The sequence below is a fragment of the Artemia franciscana genome, chromosome 17 (assembly GCF_032884065.1).
Source record: "Artemia franciscana chromosome 17, ASM3288406v1, whole genome shotgun sequence".
Taxonomy (NCBI): Eukaryota; Metazoa; Arthropoda; class Branchiopoda; order Anostraca; family Artemiidae; genus Artemia; species Artemia franciscana.
Window position 1 is genome coordinate 10,416,360 of NC_088879.1, and position 24,108 is coordinate 10,440,467.

General features: G+C 35.1%; 1 protein-coding gene across 3 annotated transcripts; it reads left to right on the plus strand.

The window, feature by feature from the left end:
- Positions 1-23,839, plus strand: LOC136037827 (protein KRTCAP2 homolog). 3 transcript variants are annotated; one of them, XM_065720669.1, is made up of 5 exons: positions 1-148; positions 12,383-12,537; positions 15,109-15,172; positions 19,219-19,285; positions 23,656-23,839. In XM_065720669.1, exons 1-5 carry the CDS (start codon positions 145-147, stop codon positions 23,756-23,758), a joined length of 393 nt encoding a protein of 130 aa, XP_065576741.1. In that variant the 5' UTR covers positions 1-144; the 3' UTR covers positions 23,759-23,839. The 3 variants fall into 3 exon arrangements, with proteins under 3 accessions (XP_065576741.1, XP_065576739.1, XP_065576740.1); XM_065720667.1 differs by having other exon boundaries at positions 115-236; XM_065720668.1 differs by lacking the exon at positions 1-148 and adding an exon at positions 9,092-9,233.
- The last annotated feature ends 269 nt before the right edge of the window (positions 23,840-24,108 follow it).

Sequence of the window (24,108 nt, forward strand, 5' to 3'; positions counted from 1 at the left end):
GTCTTGTGACAACAAGCACAGGGACTTGCCCCTCGACACTGGACTGCAACATAGCCGAATATTTACTTTTTGCATCGCTAGTGAACTCGGCAGCGCCAATTCTGAGCATCAATTTTGAACAAAGGAATCGTTTCCTGCTAAAGAATGGGTAGCTTGACTTAGTCACACAAGATTTATTTGAAATCTTTAAACTTATTTTGTATGAATGCTAGGGCTAGGAGGCTCAGTTGTCAAAGGTATAGATCGAATGATACGAGATACGTAGGGACAATATGATCATACTAGGCCACTCAATTCCTTCTTTAGGCTATTCTCCTAATAGTCTAGCTTGTAATGATCATTTTGCTTGTTAATGCACCCCTCTACCCATCTATTGGTTCCATATATAGCCCTAATAATGTATTTGTTCATTAAATCAATCTGGCTGTTGCCTACCTTCTAGCTCATATAGGCCCATGTTAAACTGAATATCTCTTCACTGCAATTTATCTGTGTGTGAGTATATGATTTAGTAAAATATGTGAAATAATGTAAAGAAGCATGGTATCTTAATCTTATTAATAAAGTAGGCTAAGACTTTCATTGCGTTTTTCTTTTAGTCTACTTTTAAATATTCTTCAGGCTATATAGACTAGTGACTAGGAGAGGGCATTTGAAATTGAACTGGTTATCATAATTGGATAGAGCATAGGCTATAAAAAGGAAGTAAGTAGCATGTTCATCTATTAGCTAGGCCCATGTCAGCTATGAAATCTTGTAGATACAGGCTATGCTTAAGCTGCATTGACTGTTAAATCTATAGTTCAACACACAATTTAGGTAGGATGAAAGTGAATACATCACTTAAAGCCCTCTTTATGCTCTTTTATAATTTGGTAATCAGTTCTTTAGACAGTTCTTCCTTAGAATCACATTTTTCAATTTTGGGTTAACATAGATTATAGGCTATTTCCTTTTGGGGCTCAAGATATAGTTTCCCTAAAAAGCAATTATTGAATTATGAAGGAAAATACTAAAAGGAATCAAGTGATTTATTTACTTTTATCCTAGCTAAACTATGTACATTTCAAAGTAAGTAGATTGTTATATTTGAATAGGGCATACATAAAGGAATCTGGTGGTATGTTCATTTTGTCCCTAGACCTATGCCAGGACTGGAATCTTGTAAACTAGGCCCAGGCCATATTGACCAGGATTTAGAACAGGGGACCATTTGAAAGAAACCCTGAAAAAATCTGAAGACTCTTACAAAATCATCTCTTACAAAATCTTTGTCCATTTCTGCCCTATAAAATATTAACAAAGTTTGAACATCCATTTTGGCAACATGTCCTGTTACAAAATTAAGAGTTGGTCTTATGTTACTAGAATTGATGTTTTTTCAATTTTCTCTGGACTTTTTGAACATCAGAATATCTGTGCTACTAGGAATTGTTTAATCTTGGTTTCAAATACAGCTTTTAGGGCTAATTCATTAACATGATGATGATAGGCAAAAAGCAGCAATTCTCTTCCTAAAGTTTGCACCATAACAGCACAAGCTCCATTGAAATGGCAAGTATAAGAGGATGTTGTGTTGCAACCCATCATTTTTACTTTATCAAGAAGATTCCAATCAAAGAGAGCTGTTGAGATAGCCTTAGCTTGATGTTTTCCAGAAGAACTTTCTAGTTTCAGCACTGCAAGAAGCTGTTCTCTACCATGAAATGAAGTAATAACTGACAAGCGTTCTTCTTTTGAAGTTTGTAGATCCAACCCTGGTAATAGTTTCCCATCCCAATAGACCGTGACTATGTTGGGTACATTGTTTTGGAACATGATGAGGATAGGCAAAAAGCAGCAATTCTCTTCCTAAAGATTGCTCCAAAGCAGCACAAACTCTATTGAAACAGCCAGTATTGGAAGATGTTATGTTGCAGCCCATTATTTGTACATTATCAAGAAGATTCTAGTCAAAGAGAGCTGTTGAGATAGCCTTAGCTTGATGTTTTCCAAAAGAACTTTCTAGTTTCAGCACTGTAAGAAGCTGTTTGATACCATGAAATGAAGCAATAACTGGCAAGCATTCTTCTTTTGAACTTTTTACATCCAACCCAGGTAATAGTTTCCCATCCCAATGTACTGTGACTATGTTGGATACATTGTTTTGGAAGTCAGATTTGATTGCTTCTGCCCTTGATTTTCTAGTTTCAGTACAAATTTGCTGAATTGATGATTTGCTAATAGGGAAATCATCACTGCTCAGACCAACAACTTCTACCACCACATTAAGAATATAAACAGTGTCTTTAATGCTTAACTAACAATAATCTAAAGCTGGAAATAGTTTAAGTGTAATGAGATTCTTTCTACCTCTTTTTGAACTTTAATGGCAGGGAATGTTTGGTAAGCTGAGTTCAGAATTCAAGATCTATTCTTTGTCTGAATCCTCTAGAATTTCAAATTAGTTGTGGTGGAAGAAGACGCAACAGCTAGTGATTCTCTTTGTCTTACAATCCTTTCATTTGTCATTGTCTAAATCTTTCCTCTTTTTCTGCCAATTTTTTACCTAGACCACACAAGCATCCCAGTTGACTTGGCTCTCTCTGTTTCATTAAAAAATAATTTATCTTCTTCTATTTTCATTCTCTCCAAAGCATCAACATGTGCAATATCAAACAAATTATCAAGATCGGTTTTGGAATTGTTTTCATGGCTTCAGAACACAACCAGAGTTTTCATACATTTTTTTTGCAACTATCTCCAAATATGATATATATCAATAAATTTCTTTATGCAGTTAGGAATTAACCTTGTTGGAATTCATGCTCTTTCCCAATATATGATTCACTCTTTAATTACAAGATTTGCACTTTCACTAACAGTCAGTTTAACCTTGTAAATATTGTAAAATAGGACTGAGAGAACTTGTTGACTAGATGGTAATTTTGCACCATTTATTTGATTGCTAGGCAATCCAATTAGGTAAATAAATATTTTGTTTATCACTCCATAATTCCATCAACATGTTTATGCATTGAACAATGGAGCCCTAATAATCTCAAAAACCACATATGAAATTACAAATTAAACATGTAGTTACAAGTCACTGCACCGCACCTATGCAACTTGTATGGACATGTTTAAATCACAAAGCCAGCATGAGTTATATATATATATATATATATATATATATATATATATATATATATATATATATATATATATATATATATATATATTCCCACTTATTCTCATAATACTCAATGAATATAGCACCCAATTGACAGTTGTAAGGCCACATGATAAGATGCAGGTAAATTAAGCACTGCAAGAATTTATTATTATAAAATATAGTGGAAATATGTATAGTGGGCTGCATATTTATTGTTTGGGGATAGGGGAATGAGCAATTGCACTAACAGAAAGAAGATAAGTATGCCTAGCCCAAGTATTTAAGATTGTTTTAAAGTAGTTTTAAGAATGTTTAAGGCTTCCTTCAAGTTGTCCCAAGTTTTGCATTCTCACTGCATTCTCACTCACTAGAAGGAAAAATCATGAAATTCTGAAAACTGCTTTAAAACATTCTAAATACTTTCCAATATCATTTTTTAAGGCATACCAATAAATATTCATAGGCCAACTTTCTGTCAAATTATTTTAAGAGCAAACAATTCACAGCAACTAGCAGCAGGAAAATTCTTTGGGTATGTATAATTTGGGTTATATGTTGGCATATCAGGCTAGGGGTAAAGTAAACTGATCAGTCCTTAGTAATAATATACATAAGTGTTTTGAATTTTTTAAAAGTAGTTTTCAAAGTTTTATAGTGTCCTTTCTAATGGGCCAACAACTAAACTAGAACTGTAAAGTCTGTTGGTACACCTTAAGGAATTGTATTAGTTAACATTTGCTAACTGCTTCTGGAAATTGGGAATGCTTCACTAAGATTATCCACTAATTCAGACTATTTCAAATTATCCACTGTTCTGTAACTTTGCCCTTAGTTGGGTAGCAGTCTTATACTTGAGTTCTTCTATACTCAAGACTAATAACAAAAGTGTAGGCCTAACAGGCTTAACTTTCAGTCCCAATTTGGTGCTTCAAATATAATGGTTGCTACCATGATAATTGGATCCCAACCAGTTGCTATTGTGCATGATGTCATATATTGAATATCTACTGCAACATTTTGAGAAGCATACTGCCACAAATATTTTCGATTATGTTTATATCATCTGCCAAGTTTTCTGAACCATCTACTGGTAGCCAAGACCATAATTGACATCTACAAGCTTGCAAACTCACTAAATCAGCAATTCGTCCTTTACCGAATGGTCCTTTACCTCCTTCACCAAAATACATTGTAAAAACCCCAATGGATAGCATTACTCTGCTGCTCACAGAGGTTCTCAGACATTTACAGATGTTAGATACTAACAAGTCACCAGGACCTGATAACCTACATCCCAGACTATTAAAATAAACTGTCACAATCAGAACCACTTTGGAAAATTTTCCCGAAATCACTTACTTCTAAAGAGCTGCCAGGAGACTGGAAAATCGCCAACATTACACTGGTTTTCAAGTAAGGTAACTGTTCAAAGCCTGATAATTATTGGCCTATTAATTAAGGTCAGGCCTATTAGCCTGACCTTAGTTGTTGTCAAAATACGTGAGCACATAGTCAATGATTCAATCCTTAAGCATTTGGCCACCAACAAGATCTTGTCACCCAAGCAGCATGGCTTCCAGTCAGGGAAATCAATTGAGACAGACCTTTTGGAATCATACAAGGAAATAACAGATCTAATTGAGCAAAGACATCCAGTTGGCCTGCTGTTGCTGGACTTTGCTAAGGCATTTGACGAGGTTCCTCACAGTTGACTTCACTCTAAAATATCCGCTATCAGCATCAATCAGGCCGTTGTAGACTTGCTAATGAAATTTCTTACAAATTGCAAGCAGAAAGTTCACTTATTTGCTACAGATGGCCAAAACCAATTTACTCTGACAGGGCTGAAGTAATGAGCAGATTACCACAGGGTACTGTACTGGGTCCAACTCTCTTTTTGATTTACATCAATGACATATATAAACAATGGCATGTACCTGTTTGCTGATGATACCAAAGTCTTTGGTGTTGCATATCCCCAAAACATCTGGCATGAAATAGATGAGCTATAAGATGAGACCCAAGACTGGCTTCTTCAATTCAACATAGGCAAATGCTCTGTGTTACACTTTGGACCTAATAGCCCAATGGCTAACTACACGATCTATAACCCCACCATAAAAGTAAGAGAGCAATTAGAGAGCAGAGCAAAAGAAAGGGATCTTTGTGTCATCATTGATGATAAGTTTAAATTTCATAGCCATCTTCAGCATGTTGTTTCCCATGCAAGCTCCAGTCTTGGATTACTAAAAATGGACTATTAATAGCAGAAAGGGATCTATATTTATAAAAATATATAAAGTTCTCATCAGACCCCATCTTGATTTTGGCATGTGTCTTGCTGGTCCTTCTTATCGATAAGATGGTAGGCTCATCAAAAATGTGCAGAGACGAGCTACAAAATGCATAAGAAGTATCACATCAACCTCATATGAGGACCACCTCAGGTACCTCAAACTACCCACTTTAGTTTACAGACGATTGCACAGCAATACAATGCTTACTTACAAGCTGCAGAATGAAAAGTCAGCAATTTTTTGGCAGCAATCTTAGTTCCAGCCAGCATAAGACAAGAGGACACTCCAAGAAACTACCAAAGTCAAGCCCCCAATCAAGAACTGGGTAATCATTCTTTTTGAGAAGAGTCATAAACTGCTGGAATCAACATAAAGATTCAACTGTCAGCCCTCCTTCCATCCAGTCTTTCAAACATCAACTTGAGAAGGAGTGGGAGGAGAAGCAGTGGAGATACAAATGGCAGTCAACAACCCAAGAGCAGTACAGGTCTGGAAGACCTTAACGCTCTCAGATGGATTAAGGAGATTAAGGTAAGGTGAAGTCTTCTGGTATTATAGTGTTTAGCTGGTAAAGTTTATTATAGATATGAAACAAAATATGTATGATTTCTTTTGTTACTCTAACAAGTAAGGCTGTTACCCTTCCTTTCAGTCCTCCTTAAGTGCATTATCGTTCACTCCTTAATTATTCCTGCTGGCTTGTCAAAGAGAAACTGAGTAATTAAGAGTAGGGTAACATAATACATTTTTTTTACTTATCTATTTTCCTTAATATGCAATTAAGATAATGCAGCAACTGAATGAAAAGGAATTTGCAAAAAAGGAGATGCATTTACTTATTAATACAATAGCCTGCAATGTTTTCTAAAACAATTTTTTTTTGTACCACCAACAGTTGATTATTAAGAATGCAGTTCATTCTTTCTTCTAAACTACACTCAAAAAATATGTGGGAAGTTTTAAAATTGCAATATTTGTATATAAAATCCATCACTAGTTAATACTTTTATGATTAACTAGCTGTTGGGGTGGCGCTTCGCGCCACCCCAACACCTAGTTGGTGGGGCGCTTCGCGCCCCCCCCAAGCCCCCCCGCGCGCGTAAGTCGTTACGCGCCATATTAGTTACGCGCCATTGTGGTTGTGTCCCTGTGTCCCACCTGTGAATATAGATAGATTTACATATGTGTTTCAAACTACGTAAAAATTGCGAATATACAACATTCTTGGCTTTCCCATTGTCTGTGCATATACAAAGCCGTATGTACTAATAATGACGTCATATGCAAACGCTCTTTTTACAAACAAACAAACATGCATACACACAACTCGTTTTTATATAGATAGATAGATAGATAGATACAATACAAATTAACTGCATAAAACTTGTGAATATACAACATTCTTTGCTGTCCAATTGCCGCTGCATATAATTAGATTGTCAGGTTTACCGACCCTCGAACATGCAACGTACAATTGTCCATGGGAAAAACAATCAGTATTAAGATCTATACCACATTTTTCTAATGATTGACCTTGAGCTTTGTTAATGGTGATTGCAAATGCTAATCGAATTGGGAATTGCAATCTTTTAAATTGAAAAGGCAGATCTGTTGGAATCATGGGAATGCAAGGAATAAGAACAGCCTCACCCTCAAAAGGCCCTGTCAAGATTGTGGCCTCTATTAGGTTTTCCATTGTTTTTTTTTACGGCAAGTCGCGTGCCATTGCAAAGCTTTGGTGGGTTGATATTTCTTAAAAGTATTATTGGTACGCCTATTTTTAGTTGTAGCACGTGTGGTGGAAACCCTGAAAGATCCACGGAATTTAAAAATTCAGATGGATAATTAACCGCTTCATTTGGTTCCAAAACTGTGTCGACTGACTTGTAAAGGACTGCCTGGTCTCGAATCTTGGTCAAAACAATATTGTTGATTTCGTGGACGTCTATATTTTTGGGTGCGAGAATTGCTCTTTCACTTAGCCATTTATTATTCTTATAATTTTTTAGAATATTCGGGAATACTTTTTCAATCAATTCATTTTTGGACGTCGCTAAATTACAGAAATCAGCAGGTAGTTGTATACGTCCTGAAACTGAGTCTACTGGGAGCTTTCCGTTTCCAATTGCCAGCAATTGGTCTGAAAATGTTTGACCAGAGTCATCGTTTTGCAATCGGACACGCATATTTGTAGTTAATTTTAATGTTTTTATGTGTGCCCATAAATTAGAATTTTTCAGGCAAGCATTCATTTCGTCTGCAGGAGTTGATCTAGTTATTATAGGTAATGTTTGCCTGAAATCTCCCGCAAGCAATATTAATGTGCTGGCAAAGGGTTTCGACTACCCTCGCAAATCTTTCAAGCATTGATCCAGAGCCTCGAGCGATTTTTTGTGTGCCATTGTGCACTCATCCCAAATAATAAGTTTGCATCGCTGCAATACTTTACCCATCCCAGATGATTTGGAAATATTGCACGTGGGAGTTTCTGTAGAATGCAAATTCAGAGGCAATTTCAAAGCGGAATGAGCAGTTCTTCCACCAGGCAGCAATGTTGCGGCTATTCCGGACGACGCAATCGCTCTTTCACTTAGCCATTTATTATTTTTATAATTTTTTAGAATATTCGGAAATACTTTTTCAATCAATTCATTTTTGGACGTCACTAAATTACAGAAATCAGCAGGTAGTTGTATACGTCCTGAAATTGAGTCTACTGGGAGCTTTCCGTTTCCAGTTGCCAGCAATTGATCTGAAAATGTTTGACCAGAGTCGTCGTTTTGCAATCGGACACGCATATTTGTAGTGAATTTTAATGTTTTTACGTGTGCCCATAAATTAGAATTTTTCAGGCAAGCATTCATTTCGTCTGCAGGAGTTGATCTAGGTATTATAGGTAATGTTTGCCTGAAATCTCCCGCAAGCAATATTAATGTGCTGCCAAAGGGTTTCGACTTCCCTCGCAAATCTTTCAAGCATTGATCCAGAGCCTCGAGCGATTTTTTGTGTGCCATTGTGCACTCATCCCAAATAATAAGTTTGCATTGCTGCAATACTTAACCCATCCCAGATGATTTGGAAATATTGCACGTGGGAGTTTCTGTAGAATGCAAATTCAGAGGCAATTTCAAAGCGGAATGAGCAGTTCTTCCACCAGGCAGCAATGTTGCGGCTATTCCGGACGACGCAATTGCCAACGCTATATAATTTTTTGATTGAATTGATGCCAGAATCAGTTTTATCACAAACGTTTTGCCAGTACCTCCTGGCGCATCCAAAAAGATAATTTCTCCAACGTTGTTATCGACACAATGCATTATCGTATCATAAATGTCTTTTTGTTCTGACGTTAACTTGGAAATGTTATTTTGTACATACGACAATAGATCACTCGTACTGTAACTTTGTTCACGATCCAATTCTACACATGTCGAAACAGCAGCGATACGGTTAGGTGAAGGCATTCCCAAATCCTGAAGAGGTTTGTTTGCCATACGTACGCACAAATCTTCTATAATAACTAAAGTGTAGTTATAAATTTCTGATGTAAAATCTAAAGTCATATCTGACGTCTCTAACTGTTTTCGATGAAGTATATCTTCGGACATTTTTTACTTATATTTTTCCCATAACTCTGTAGGAGCTGATGGAGAGCAAGTTGTCAAAATGATGCCAAACAATGCACGAATTTGACTTGGGGTTGACGTTTAGCACGCGTCATTGATGCAGTTATCCCAGTGTTGGTTATTCTCCAATAAATTCAGAGCTTGGCATGCACTACGGTAAGTGTCATGTATAGTACCGTTTACAGTTCTCAAATACTCAAAGGATGTTGGACCGGGTACATTCACCAAAAGCAGGCGTAGAAAGAAGCATTCATGTTGATTGGGGTGAACGGTGTAGAGTCTTCCTATCGTGGTATCTTTGAAGATGGTAGGTTGGCCGTCGACTGACTTACCCTGTTTTCGTTGTTTAAATACTTTATTTTTAATATTCCACGTGTAATACGAAGGCACTTCAGTATACAGCAGTTTTTTTGCGAAAGAATCATTTTTGCAAAGCGAAAAGAAAGCGGTTAACTTTGCATCCGGTGGATTCAGGGCTCTTTGTTGCACGTTGGTTTCCGAGAAATAAACACGTTGACCATTCTGTAAATGTACCGCTAAGTGAATAACAGCTGGACTACGTTCATGTATCGGAAATGAAAGAATTCGCCAAACAGCTTCATTACTGCTTATGTATCTTCCAGCCTGATATTGTATGATTTTGTCGATATCTTTGATTTCGGGCTGCAAGCCAAAAACTGCCATGTCACTGCCTTTGTTGACGTATTTACATATGTATTTGATTGCCTTTACGGAGTTACAGTATTCAACGTTTATGTGTGCATTAAATGTTTTTGATAATAATGGGGAATATGGAACAACCCACTGGTTATCTACTTCGATGGTGGTACTGTTACGCTTCTTTGTTATTGCTGTTTTACCTCCATCTTCAGTAGATCTTCTTCTATATTGTGGGTAACCATCATTGCCAGTGCACCTTCCTTTGGTGCACTGGAATATTGCTTTGTGCACCTTCCTTTGGCCATGCATGGTGAATTTTCGTTCAGTGCACTGCAAGGTCCATGTATCATATTTTTTACAATAATATCATGTAACCCCTTATCGACATTTTCATCAGGTATTTCAGTGGAAATCACATCATCAATTTCGTTCGAAGGAATTTTTTTATGTAGCCAGATTAGTATATGTGCGTGTGGCAAACCTCGTTTTTGCCATTCCACTGAGTACATCCAGCATCGCACTGACCCAAACACTTCAAGTTTTACTATGTAGTTTATCAGTGATTTCAACTTTTGCTGGAAGACACGGGCGGTAATGTCATGTCTATGAACCGCCGATTGTCCTTGAAGTAAAAGCTGCAGTATCTCGTCCCAAGATTGATTACATGTAAATGTAATAAATAAATCTGGACGACCATAGAGACGAACATACGCAATAGCATCTTGAGCATATTCATGCATATGACGGGGACTGCCAGCATATGACGAAGGTAAAATTGTTAATCTTCCAACGTTTGTGGTATTACCGTCATTTATAACTGCATCTCGCAAATGAATGCATTGTTCAGAGCGGAGCTTGGTCTGATTCAGGCGGATATATAGCAAACGTTCTGATTCAATTTTAGCATACATAACAACGACGAATTGGTGAAACAATTCACGGCATTTTAAAATATAATTTTCTTCATCCTGCCGAATCATTAGTCTATAGGAATAATAATGCATTGCACTGCATTTCTTATTCATTTCTTTGTTAGTGGCTGGATTCATCAATTTAATATTAAAGTGATAGCCGCCGGCTTCATCCCAAAAAATGATAGGATATTGTAGGGCATCGTAGCATCGATGAGTTTCAGCAATTCTTAACAACTGAGCGTTTCGCTTATGAAGAATAATATCTCGAGGTAAAAACTGATCACCGACCATAACGATTGCCACTTCGTCGATAGTTGGAGCATTGTATCTACGCACATGTTGGCCAGGAGGCGTTTTGTGGCCTTGCAATAGGGACAAATTTTAGACATAGTCCCGATTTGAACACATCTACTCAAGCTATAATCATCGACTGGGCTGTACCAGAATGCCAGGCGATAACTTTCAGGTTGCTCTGATTCCTCGGCACGCTTTCTTTTCTTACTTTCTCTATCAGCAGCAAGCCTGATTTCTTGCTGTTCTTGTGATTCCTCGGCACGCCTTCTTTTTTCACTTTCTCTTTTAGCAGCAAGTCTGGTTTCATGTTGCTCTGGTAGTTCCTCGGCACGCCTTCTTTTTTCACTTTCTCTTTTAGCAGCAAGTCTGCTTTCGCGTTGCTCTGGTAGTTCCTCGGCACGCTTTCTGTTCTTTCTTTCTCTATCAGCCTCAAGCCTGTTTCCTTGCTGTTCTTTTGATTCCTCGGCACGCTTTCTTTTCTGACTTTCTCTATCAGCAGCAAGTTTTTTGGCATAGACTCTTTGAGCATCTTCCTCGGCTGTTGCCATTGTAAGTTCATCAGTCATTTTAAAGTTAAACATTAATAGATTTCTACGTGAACGCATGTCTTAAATATCTTTAATGACGTCACCGTCATAACAAAAATGACGACAACTAACTTCATGACGTCAGTCAACACACAAACATGACGTCACCTGACTGACACTTCCACAGACAACTTATTTTTATATATATAGATTTCAGCAAGGTGTGATGTGTGCACTATTTGTGAGTTATTTCCTTTACCTTTGGATATTGTCTTGTTTATATCTTGGCTGCAACTTTAGTAATATTAGCTTTATATGTTACTATTGCAATGTTAACCTCATATTTGTTTTTAATTTGTAAACTTAATAACATTAATTACTATCTTTGGCATTTAACCCAAATATTTGACTTTTATGTAGTTCTTGTTACCTTTAATTTTAATTGCATAGCTTTTCATTGCATAGAAAATTGATAATCCATATGGATATCCAATTAAAATATGTAAGGGAATGAATATGGCTCTATTCAACCCAAAAATATAATTGTTGAAGATAAGTAAAAAAAAAAAAAAAAAAAAATTAGTATATAGTGCCACAATCCAGAACCACTGATATAACCTGTCATATTCGTTTGTACAGTAAGTACATTGCTAAAAAAACACATTATAACTTAGGAGGAGGCTAGGAGGGGAGGAACAGATCTCACATCATTACTCTGATGTGATTTCACATCAGATTAAAGAATGAAAATTCTTTGTAAAAGGACAAACATCATTTTAATGGGCAGAAAATTGTCATATGGGAGTACATTCCAATTAGTTTTCCCTATGTTTCGGTAGCCCTACCTCTGTATTAATTGTCTATTATTTTGTCATTTTCCTTCAAAACTTGACTTATTTTATTTTTTCAGGTGTTGGATCTAATGTTTCGTTCCTTCTTTCTACAGCTTTATCCATTGGAATCATTGGACTAATGCATTTTTTCAAGCCAATTATTGTTGATTCACCATCTTTGACAATCTTTGGAGGGTTTTCATCTTCAGTTTTGTTTGTTTTTGTCCTGACTGTATCCTTTGATTCACCTTTTTCTCTTCCTCCAAAATTGTTTTTTATTATTATTTTGAAGATTCACTTATGTAAATACTTACTCTTAACTACTGACATCTCTCTTTATTTGATTTGTTGTGTCCATATTCGTTTTGGCAAAAGACTTAAATTGTTCATTTCCAGGGTTGACATGCTTTGTTCATGGCTTTTTTTAATGGCTGGGCAGATATTTCTATAGGATGGGCTGTAAATATTGCTAAAAATGAATTTAAGATGTAGCTCATTCATTTCAAGTCATATCCATTTTGAGTAGTTATTGTATACCCACTATAAAACATATTTTAATGCTTATTGGTAGATATTTTATACCCACCGTGCATGTAGAAACTTTGGGAGATTTTGATTAAGGGAGCTTCTCTATGTAGTGTTGTAACATAGGGTTTCTCTATGCAGTGTCAGGTAACATAGCAGCTAACAGTATTTAAAACTTTTTGAACTTCAAATGAAGATAGTCTTACTTATAGTTTGCTAAAATTTAAGAAGCATATACTATTGTAAAGTATATGCAGTGGGATTTTGAAAATTAAACACCTTAGTGAAAACAATGTTTCCATCTAATTTTTAATTTTCTCACTAGTAGGCCTATACCCATTGCATGATCGTATTCCCTATGGAAATTTGGACCCTAACCACTACTTGAAAGTACTAATATTGCTTGAACAAATTTAATTCTGTTACTACTTACTACTGATAAAGAAATCTAATAATTTATTTTGTTGGAAAAAAAACTACAAAAATAGAGATTGAAATTTTCAGAGACTATCCAAACCCTAAAACATTTAATCAATAGAAAGCTGTAATACTTTTAGGTCTGATTGCAGTTGTGGGCAAGGTCACATTCCCCATTTAAAAATCTGTCAGCAACCCTCCAACCCACAAAAGACTTAATCAATATCAAGCTATAACACTTTTAGGTCTAATTGTAAATATAGTCAAGATCACGCTCCTGTGCAAAACTTGGAACCCTACCCACTATTTGGAGCACAACTATTTCTTAAAAACACTTACTTTTGCTAGGCTACTACTTACTACTAATAAAAGAAACTTAAGAATTTAACTTTTTGAAAAATCGTCCCTTCAAAAAATAGAAGTTCAAACTCTTCAGAGTTTGAAACTTCAGAGTTCTGATAAACTGAAGGCTATAGCACTTTTATGCATAATTGTTATATTACATAATTTTTTTTGGCATCATAGATGGTATTTTATGGCAACACCGTTTGTCAGAAAGAATTTACTGGTACCCCTTTTAACCAGGTACTCCATATACCTCCCTACAATGTTTGGAACTGGAACCCCTCTCCAGTTAAACACTACAAACTATTTTATTTTTGTGTCTTAATTATAATAAGTTAGATAGAAGAGATTTTCATGATTATTTCAGACATTGGTTTTATTTCTATGATGACATTAGACATTGGTTTTATTGTGGCAGCTTTGCAGAAAACATTTACCCCCCCCCCCTATATTCCTCTCATTACTGCTGCTGTTCCAGGTGCTGTAACAGACATAACTACATAATTGATACATAATTATATTATAATACATAATTGATACATAATTATTTATAGTTATTATAACTTATATAGTTATGATACAGATCATAACTATATCTGTTTATTGACTGTTCCTGTTCCAAGTACTGTAACAGACATAACTAATAGTAATACTTAATAGAACTTTATCAATTGAAAAACCAACAGATACTATAATTTTAAGTTATAAGTTAAAAATTTTATTTTCAGAAAGGTGCAACTAATATTTCCTTATAGGGGCTGCCATTCTACTTTTAAATTGTGTTAATACCTGTTTGTTTCAGGCATGATTTCTGCAGTCATAACTATATCTGTTCATTGACTGTTGCTGTCCAAGTAGTGTAACAGAAGTAACCAATAGTAATACTTGATAGAACTTTATCGACAGAAACTATAATTTTAAATTATAAGTTAAAAATTTGATTTTTATAAAGGTACACATAATATTACCTTTTGGGTGGCTTATAAGGGCTGGCATTCCACTTTTGAAGTGTATTAATATCTGTTTGTTTTAGGCTTGATTTCGGCAGTCATAATTATTTCTGTTCGTTAATTCTTTTATCAGATAATTTTTTGACTGTTTCTGATTTCCATATCTTTGATATTTAACTAAACCATATATTTTTTATCAGGCTGCAGTAGTGTCGACTAGAATTGTAGTTAGAGGATGAGACCCACTGTGAAGAGGACCGGTCTTTAAAAAGAATATGTGTTTGGTGTTTAAAGATTTCTCTCTTTTTCTTTAATCATGGAATATATTTGTAAATTTTATACTTTGCTGTGTGTAGCAATTTTTTCTTATTTTCGTTTTCAAAATTGAATGCAAAATAGAGGGTGGAAAGGAGGCGATCCTGGAATATAGCTGAGATATGGTTCTTTGGATCTTAGTCCTCGCCATTCCTCCTAGAGTTGGTTTTTGAGCACAAGTGTGATTTAGAGCATAATTTAATTTAAATGTAATTTATTATACGTATGTTTCCCTTAACATATAACTATAGGCAATAAATAATCTTGAGAATGTTTTGTTTGGAGATGGTTTTGAAGCTAACTTTATTCCTGAAGGTGAGTGACATTCTCTCTTTCTTATTTTTACATGAGGTTACCTTTGACCTTAACATATATAAAGCTTCTTGCACCTTACTGGCAAAAACTGATAATAAATTACTTGCCAAAAGCTATTGGCAGAAGCTAAATATTGGCATGGGAGTTCTCCAGACTCAATGTGTATTCAGGGATGCTAATTCATGAAAACGCAGGGAAGGGACACGTTTTTTTCAATGAATATGCCTAAAAAAGAATGTATTTCTCAAGACCTAAGGGAGGGGGAGGAAAAGTTTATCTTTTTTTAATCATTTCAAGGAAAATACCAAAAAAGAGGATGTTCAAGAACAAGGGAGGAGGAATGAAAAGGTAACTGATTTAGTTTTCCCTGTTACTAAAATAAACGGGCACTTTCTGGTTCATTTTTAAGGTTTGTCCTTTTATACTGTCCTATAGTCTCTTATTTAAATTTTTCTCCATGCCTGCATTGAGAACGCTGAAAAAAGGTCTCGACTGAAATATTTGATGCATTTTTTTTTTTTTGGTTTTGCTGGCTGTGATTCATCTGGATTCTTTTGTACTATGTTTTCTCTTTTTATTATATAAATTTACTACTTCAAGTTGTGAAATCCATTCCTTAAAAAAAAAAAAAAAAAACATAATAGACAATCAGTGGGGATTAACACTAAATTAATGTAGAAAAAGATGTTTCCCATAGAATGTTAAACAATCTTTATTTGTAGCCCGAAAATATGCCAGCTTTTCTAGCAGAGTTAGAAATTCTGGAAAGAGTTAGAAATGCTACTAGAAATGAAGGAGTGCTAGAAAGAAAAGAAATAAATATAAATGCTATAAAAGAAGAAATGCCAAAAAACAAGAAGAACAATAGAGAATTTCTCAAGACAGTGGGAAACAAATTAGAATGAATATTTCGGCCCTATGTCCATGGGCCGTCCTCAGCAATACAAAAATATATAAGAAAAAACAACTTACAAGAGGACAAAGTCAATAAAACTAAAATGAACAGTTTTTCAAAACAGTCCCAGCATCCTTATCTCAGCGAAGAGATTTTATCCTCTTGTAAGTTGTTTTTTCTTATATATTTTTGTATTGCTGAGGATGGCCCTTGGACATAGGGCCGAAATATTCATTCTAATTTGTTTCCCACTGTCTTGAGAAACTCCCTATTGTTCGTTTTGTTTTGGTGTTTGTGATGGAAAGGCAGTGTGGTCTTCGTCGCTATTTATATAAAAGAAGAAATGCTATACAGAAATGAAATGAATGCTAGAAATGCTGCTCGAAGAGCTAGAAATGCTGGACTAAAAAACATGCTAAGGGACTCTGAAATTCCGGAAACAAATTTCTATCTCAAAATGCTAAATTTTGCTTAGGAATTATCTTGAATATGGAAGTATCCTAGGAAATAAATTTATTTCCTTTTTGTTTCTCTTTGTTCAAATTTTAGTATTGCCGTGGAGATAATTAATTACATAATTACTAGTTGATTTTAAGATGGGGGAAAGTATATTGGTCAGTGTCCAAAAAAATGGTTAATGGCTTAGTTTTTAATAACCTGTGTTATTTGAATAAATACTAAATGTTCGCGGAAAAATCTTGGCAAAAGCCCAAAATGAATAACGAAATTTCAGCATAGCAAATGATCCCCATGCCTACCTGGTTAACTGTACTCTTTATACGTCAACTGTAATACCGAATATTTGAACTGGTTAAATGAGTATTTACAGAATCTTATTTATCTTAAAAATTATGAAAAATCAGGAGTTTAACTTTTAATAAAAAATATCTCTACATGTAGCTTTGGGTAGTGGATGCCAGATTTAAAAACAGAGAGTAAGTAAAGAATCAACCCCAAAAATGTAAGAGCATCCGGCATCAATCAGCTTCAGAAGATATAGATTTCCTTTAAAAGCTAGGTGGCTCTGGCAGTAAAAAAAATTGTTAATGTCTGAATTATTATGGATGAAAAGCTTTGTGAAATTTAACGAATTAGTTTTGCTAGTTTATTTTCATGTTTAAAATTGGCAATCCTGACCAAATGTGATACAGTCTAAAGATTCTTATGATTTGAAATAACAAGAAGAAAAATCTTGGCAAATCATGGTTTCCAGGTATGTTAAGACCTAACATGGGCTCAATGAATTAATATTGTTTTTATTTTTATGCCTGTGGTAGATTAACTGCATCTTTGGGTTAATACCAGCACTTCTAGGCTCACTGAAGACATTTGGATCCTATCGTAATAAGATGGTCTATAAAATTGCCTGTCTTTAAGTTTTGGAAAATAAAACACGATGTAGCTATAATTTTTTTTTCTATGAAAATTTTTTCTCTAGTGATGAAAAAACGATGTAATACGTTGAGCACGAGCGGATCATGGCCTATGGAAGTTTGACCGTAGTTCTGATGAACTGCCTAGTTATGATGATAGTTTGACCGTAGTTATGAAGCTGGCCGTAGTTCTGATAATGTCCAGACATTAGAAATGTATATCTTTGGAAGTAAAGTAATTTTGAGGCGAAATTTTCCAAGGAACTTGAATGGGGTCCTTATTAAGTATCCTAAGAGAACATTTGTCGAAACAATTTAAAATCTATGAAAGAACTCCCAACATCATTGACTGACTACTCGCTGACTACCCGCAGAAAAAAAATGACTAGAGCTCTTGGGTAAAACGCTAAGAATACCTATGACAACGGAGGGTGGAACATTAAAGTTGACATAGTTCAACTCTATTCAACTAAAATCTAAGGTATGGATGCACTCAAAATGTGCATTATTTCATCCGCAAATCGTTATAAGTGACAAATGTAATAGAAGAAACTGAATAAATAGACATAAACTTTTATTCCTATTTATTAATATGATTTTACTCGTCCATAATTCAAATCAATAATTCTAGAACATGTACACGCATACCCGTAGTTCTCAATATACGCTAATGAGTCGCTATTGACTCCAGGTTATTTTTAAATATTTGTTGAGAAAAGACTTTGTCCTTATCAAAAAATACCGTTGATTACTTCAAAAGACCCGGAATATGGCAAATGTTTAAGAGTAGAAACTAGGGCTTTGATGAAAAGAATAATCACCAACACCAGCTGACGCTTGGTGACTGACCAAAAACTGAAACAGACTTGTCTTTTCAGTTACTTTCGACATTACGGCTTACTCTCAGCTACTTTTTCACTTACTTTAGCAGGGATTTGTCACCAGTAGGCCTATCAGCTCAAAGTCAACCAGCCTACTTAATCTAACAAGACTATTTCCAGCTAATCTCGGGGCAATTTTGTGCCGACTAGATTTTGGCTTAAAACAATTCTTGGAAAAAATACTAATGAATTATCACTTACAGAAAAATTTCAGCTTCAATCTTACAAAATTATATAATAGTTATATTAATTGTCTGTTTTCTTTGAATGTTTTACTTTTTGATGAAGTCGCCAGATGCTATTCTGTCAGTGGTGCTAGTAGTTTTAATCGTTATCTTTCAATGTTAAATCCCCAGAGATCCACCTAACGTAAGTTATCTATTCTGTTTGAGTCTTTAATGAAATGATGTCAAATTCTAATGTGAAGTCTTTTGCTAGCTTTTCTTTCTACTGTTACCGCCCTGCTTTGGAAAATCCTAGGTTTTATTTAATCTTAAAACTTGCAGTGTGATGTATACACGCCTCTTTCTTCTGTTTTTGAACTTTAAAGTCATTGTGCTTTTTAGAAAATATAGACAGGTCAATATGTTTCTAACGCCACAGCGTATATTCTGGTCTCATTTTTTTTCGGGGGGGGGGGGGTGGCGCTTGGAATACTCTTAGGGTGGGAGGCTCTAAGTGTTTCGTACAAAATTTGCAGATATCATTAGTTTTAATAGTTTTTTGTTGGGGGGATTAATAAGGAACAATATGTTCCCTTCTCTGTCTTTTAATGACGATGATTACTTTTTTTGAAAATAGTTTTCAGCTTTTAAAAAAGAAATGAGTTGTATAAAAGGGAAAAAAATTAATATAAGAAGAAATTAAGCACAAAACATAATCACTTTCTCTTTTTAGTCGTGCTTGCCCTTGGAGCTGCACTTAGTGTGGCTGGAACTATTCATGGAGTATGTGTAACAACAGGGTAAGTTTAATATTTTCTTTTCACTAAACAAAAAGAAAAACTGCAAATGAATTTTAATTGAACATTTTTTTTGTTTAAAAAAAGCCTGGATAGTAAGTTCAATTGTCAAAAAAGTTTTATGGTAACAAGAGAAATACAGAACCAAGATTAACCGGACACTTCACATTTTTGACACTTTATTTGTATTAGTTATGCAGGTAATTAAACCTTTGATATCTTGACTTAATCGATAACTCGTGCTACCCATGCTTCGGTGCCCTACTTTGCAATGCTTATCATTGTCATCTTGGGAACACGAGAGTCAATTTGTGAGGGATGCTTGACGGCCCTCACAAATAACAGTAATTATGTTATAATCACTGTTTCTAGTGGAAGAGCTGAGGCTCCTGAAAAAGTGCTTTTTCTGATGGATCAGTAGAGGTCTAATGGTGCTCAAAGAACGCACTTCATGTCCTTCGAAGGAACGGTGATAAGTAATTGAGTAATGGAACATAATAAACAAAGTATATTTACGGGCCGTTTTTTGTTTGGGGGGAGAAATGGCCATCCTGCAGAAGCTTTATGTCCAAAAATAGCATTTTTAGCCTGCTTGAAAATCTGGAATACCCAGATTCTTTTATTCTAGGATCTTTCCAGGGTCCAACCTGGATGGTGTTTATGAGCAATTAAACACTTTCTTGTCCCTCCCCCAGGAGTGGTTTGATAGGTTTTTTAACGAAGGTTAATTGTGTTTAAGATAACTTACTAAGATATCTATATCGACCGTTTTTCAGTAACTAATCTTAGCCTGGTGTAGGGTTCCCGCAGAATCATTACAGTTTTGCATGAAGTTTCTCCAGCTCAAAAGAGAATTGTAGCTTTTTGACTTTCCAACAATTTTGTAGAAAATAACTTTAAATAATTAGACACGAAGCTGAGAAAACAATCTTCCAAAGTATTTTTTTTTTCCTTTAATAAGTTGGTCTTTATGAAATGTTTTTTAAGCGTAACCTTAAATTCGTCGCCAGACAAAAGATTTGAACAAGCAGACACCACTATAGAAATGGACACCATTAGCTTATTATATTACATATATGTGGTTTATTTCACATTAGAGAAACGAGCAACTGTTCAGCTTCAAGACTATCAGCTTCTACTAGTTTCTAGCAGCCCATTCTCAGAAATCCTCTGCTATTGACCAAGCTTTGATAACTTACTTTAAAAGTTAAACAGAGTTCAACTTTCTTCCGACTGCAATATAGTCAACAAAGGCATGTGAGAAAAACTAGTTTTAACCTATGGATAGCTTTATTAACTATATTAACGTCGTAGGAGCCGTCCATAAGCCAAATATGTTAGTTTAGAAAAAATAATGCATGGAAGCAATATTTATAGTGGTTTATATTTTTGATTTGAGTTTGTGATATTAAAAAAATATAGAAAGTTTTGTAACAAAAATAGTTAAATTTAATAAAGGTAACTAACTGTCCACCAAGCGTTATCAACCGGTTTTAGCATTTAAGGTTATTGTTGCTTGACGAATTTGGAATGAGTAAAATATAAAACGCCCAGTAATGATAGTTTTTTTTCTGTTTGCCTTCTTTCTTCCTGTTTAGTATCACATTTTCTGTAAAAAAAAAGTAAAATGTAAAAGTATAAAAATAATGGTTTTTTTCCTGCTTGTTTTATTGTGTTGCGAGAGCAACACTTTGGTTTTGTCCCGGTTTTTTTTTTTTTTTTTTTTTTTTTTTCCTATGCCGCCGATCTCAGCTTATTCCTGGAAACTGGTAAGGGTCTAACCTGTGCGGTTTTTACGGAAAGTGTGGACCTCAGGCCGGATTGATGAATATGACATTACATTTTGGAAACCTCCGTAGAACTCTTGCCTGGGGCCAAAAAGGATGGTTTTTGCTTGTCCTCGAGCCAGAGCCTATGGTGTGCGAAGTGAAGTGGAGTTATATAGCCTATGTCAGAGAGGAGTATCTGAAGTTGTGCAGCCAAGCTTTCGTTTCATCAAACCATGTTTCTGCTTTCGAGTGGAAAGCTCCGTTCTAGCAGGCAAGCAGGCAGGCACCAGTTTCAAATTGAAGATGGACTAAAATCTATAAGTGTTAAATATATGCGGTAGTTCCCCGGCCCCACAGCCAATATATCTTCTTTGAGTGATAAATAGAAAAATTTACAGAAACAAAAAAGTGCGATTTTCCCACGGGTCCGAAAGTGCTGCCATCTATTGTTTCTAGCCATTTCTGTTCGTGATTTCAGCTGACTTTACCATTCTTTTTTTTTCTACTTGGGATTGCAATAGAGAAATGGTATCAGATATACCTCTTAAACTTTAAAAGTTCTCTCATTGCTAAAGAAATTAGAGCTTATCCTTTGCTCCTTTCTAAGTGGTGGTGTTAGAAAGTTGGCCTCCGGCAAAAAAAAGTCAACTTTTGAACTAAGACAGATAGAATTTTTTTTTCAATGACAATCGATAGACCTTGATGAGCTGATCAAAGTATATGTCATCTATTTTTTGTTACAAAAATTCCTTCATGACATACACCAGTTTGAAAGTTTCAAGGGGTTGACAACTTCAGTGGTAAGGTACACACTTGAACCAAAAATAGGCCGATACCAATTGTGAGATATGTAGCGGACTTCCAAGCAACAGTCGATTATTAGCTTATAATCATCTTTGGCAATGAGGGGTTTGCAACTTTTGCTGATTGGTGTACCTATTATCTGTTTCTGGTGTAATTGATGGTAAGAACAACTTGGTTCCCGATTGTAAGACATGTAGGGGAGTTGTAAGTAATAATCGGCTGTTAGGCTACAATGACTTCAGCGACAAGGGGTTTGCAACTTTTGCTAGTTGGTGTACCCATTATTTGTTTCCGGTGAACTTGGATGTATATCACGGGAGAGGGACTTGTAAGTAAGAATCGGTTGCTAGAGGAGGTTCATCAGAGGCTAAAAATTTGTGCAAATTGGTGCACATCTATGGTATTTGATCCTGAAAAGTCACGAATAGCTTTATAATACCAACTAGATTATATAAGATAATGTTCCAAGTTTCCATCGGTCACGATGTCTACGATTGAAAAGGATAAAGTTTAACTGGCTGCAAACTCAATTTAGTCCCTTTTTCCGATATAATTTTGCTGTTGTTTTTTCAACGCTGAAGAACTTGATCATGTGATTACTGATTGTGTTCTGCTTTGAATATGCCGTTTTGAATGCTTTGATAGTTTTGACAACTTCAGAATTTAACCGATAGCGAAGAAACAAAACCAAAGTGTTGCTCTCGCAACACTTTTATCGGCGAAGCCGGACAAAGGTTGCCGCAACACTTCACGTTGCCCAGGCAACGTAGGTCTAGTTTCTTTTATGTTTAGTATCACATTTCTATTTAAAAAAAAAAAAAAAAAAAAAAAATCTCGTAGAATGTTTTATTGCATAAGTAAAATAATTTCTACTTTTAATTTGTCGCTTCAGTAGAGTGTTTGCCCCACTCTTGAATCGGTAGGTCATTGGGTGCCTAATTTACATTGTTGTTTGGATCTTTTTGCTCTAAGTTGAGAGTAAACATCTTGTTTTATTTCTTTCTGTTTAGTATCACATTTTCTATTAAAAAAATTCTTCTCTTAAAATGTTTTATTGCATAAGTAAACCAACTTCTACTTTTAGTTTGTCGTTTCAGTAGAGTACTTGCCTCATTCTTGAATCGATAGGTCATAGAGTATATAATTTACATTGCTGTTTGGATCTTTTTACTCTAAGTTGAGAGTAAACATTTTATGCTTTGCTAGTTAATACGTACTTCTTTGTCGATATTTCTATAGAATGGCCTGAAATTTCGCTGACCTTTTTATCTACAACAGATTGGCAGGCCTAGCTTTTTCTTACTTAACAGAATCACAAGTGGGAAGTAAACTACATTAAAGCCAAGAACCAAATAGGTTTCATAATTATATAAAAGGCCTTTTGTCCTTTCCATTAAAGTAAAACAGTGTTGCTTTTTCACAATAGATTGTACAAAATACACATTTTCAATGCTCCTTACAAGGCCGGATATACTGTTACATATGGGAAAAATACATTTATATTTTTATTAGTCCTTGTCCTTAAAGAACAAAAAGAGAGGGAGATAAAAAAAACGAAGTTTTTTTTTATCGAAGACAACAAAAACTAATGATTATAAGCGAAAATCAGAGTAGCACAAAACCCTAGGAAAAGCTTGTTACTGACAATACTGAAACATTGATATTGACAGGACCTTCTAATCTTTTGAATTGTAGTAGTATATTTAAAACCAATATCTTTATGTATATTTTTGTTTCATTAGTTGTGCTCGTTAAAAATGTATTTACTGGTTTTGATTTCTAAAAGATACTCCTTTTTAGGTTCGCGTTTTCTGCAATTGCTCTCTATTATCTTCATTCCTTGTCACAGAAACGATACGGTGGGGCACCTTTCGTTTACTCATCAATGAAGAAGAAAAAGTAATAACACTGAAAACTGACTTTTTTCTTTTTTTTAATTGGGTATGATGTTTCATAAGTGCTTTATTAAAATAATTTAACTATGTACTAGAAAATGTCTGTAAAGACGGAAAGCCGTGGGATCTCCGAAGCCAACTTGTACCTCTAAATCACGTTGTTTGGTTGTGGCAATAGTGGCTGGGCAGGCCTATCATCAATTTTTTTTTTTATTGGAATGTCAACTTATCTGATTATTTATAGCTAACCAATCATGAACTATTTTACAACATTATGTTAATTAGTTGATGGTGCGGAATAGCAGATCTCTATTCTTTCGTTTTTGTAAGTATCTTCTGCAGTTGCCACTTTGGACTC

Bases quoted from the DNA above. Each gene is read 5' to 3' on its own strand.
- LOC136037827 (XM_065720667.1), top strand. From the start codon at position 206: ATGCTAGGGCTAGGAGGCTCAGTTGTCAAAG. The intron at 237-12,382 runs GTATAGATCGAA...TTATTTTTTCAG, and splicing joins AGGAGGCTCAGTTGTCAAAG to GTGTTGGATCTAATGTTTCG. The intron at 15,173-19,218 runs GTGAGTGACATT...TTCTCTTTTTAG, and splicing joins AGCTAACTTTATTCCTGAAG to TCGTGCTTGCCCTTGGAGCT.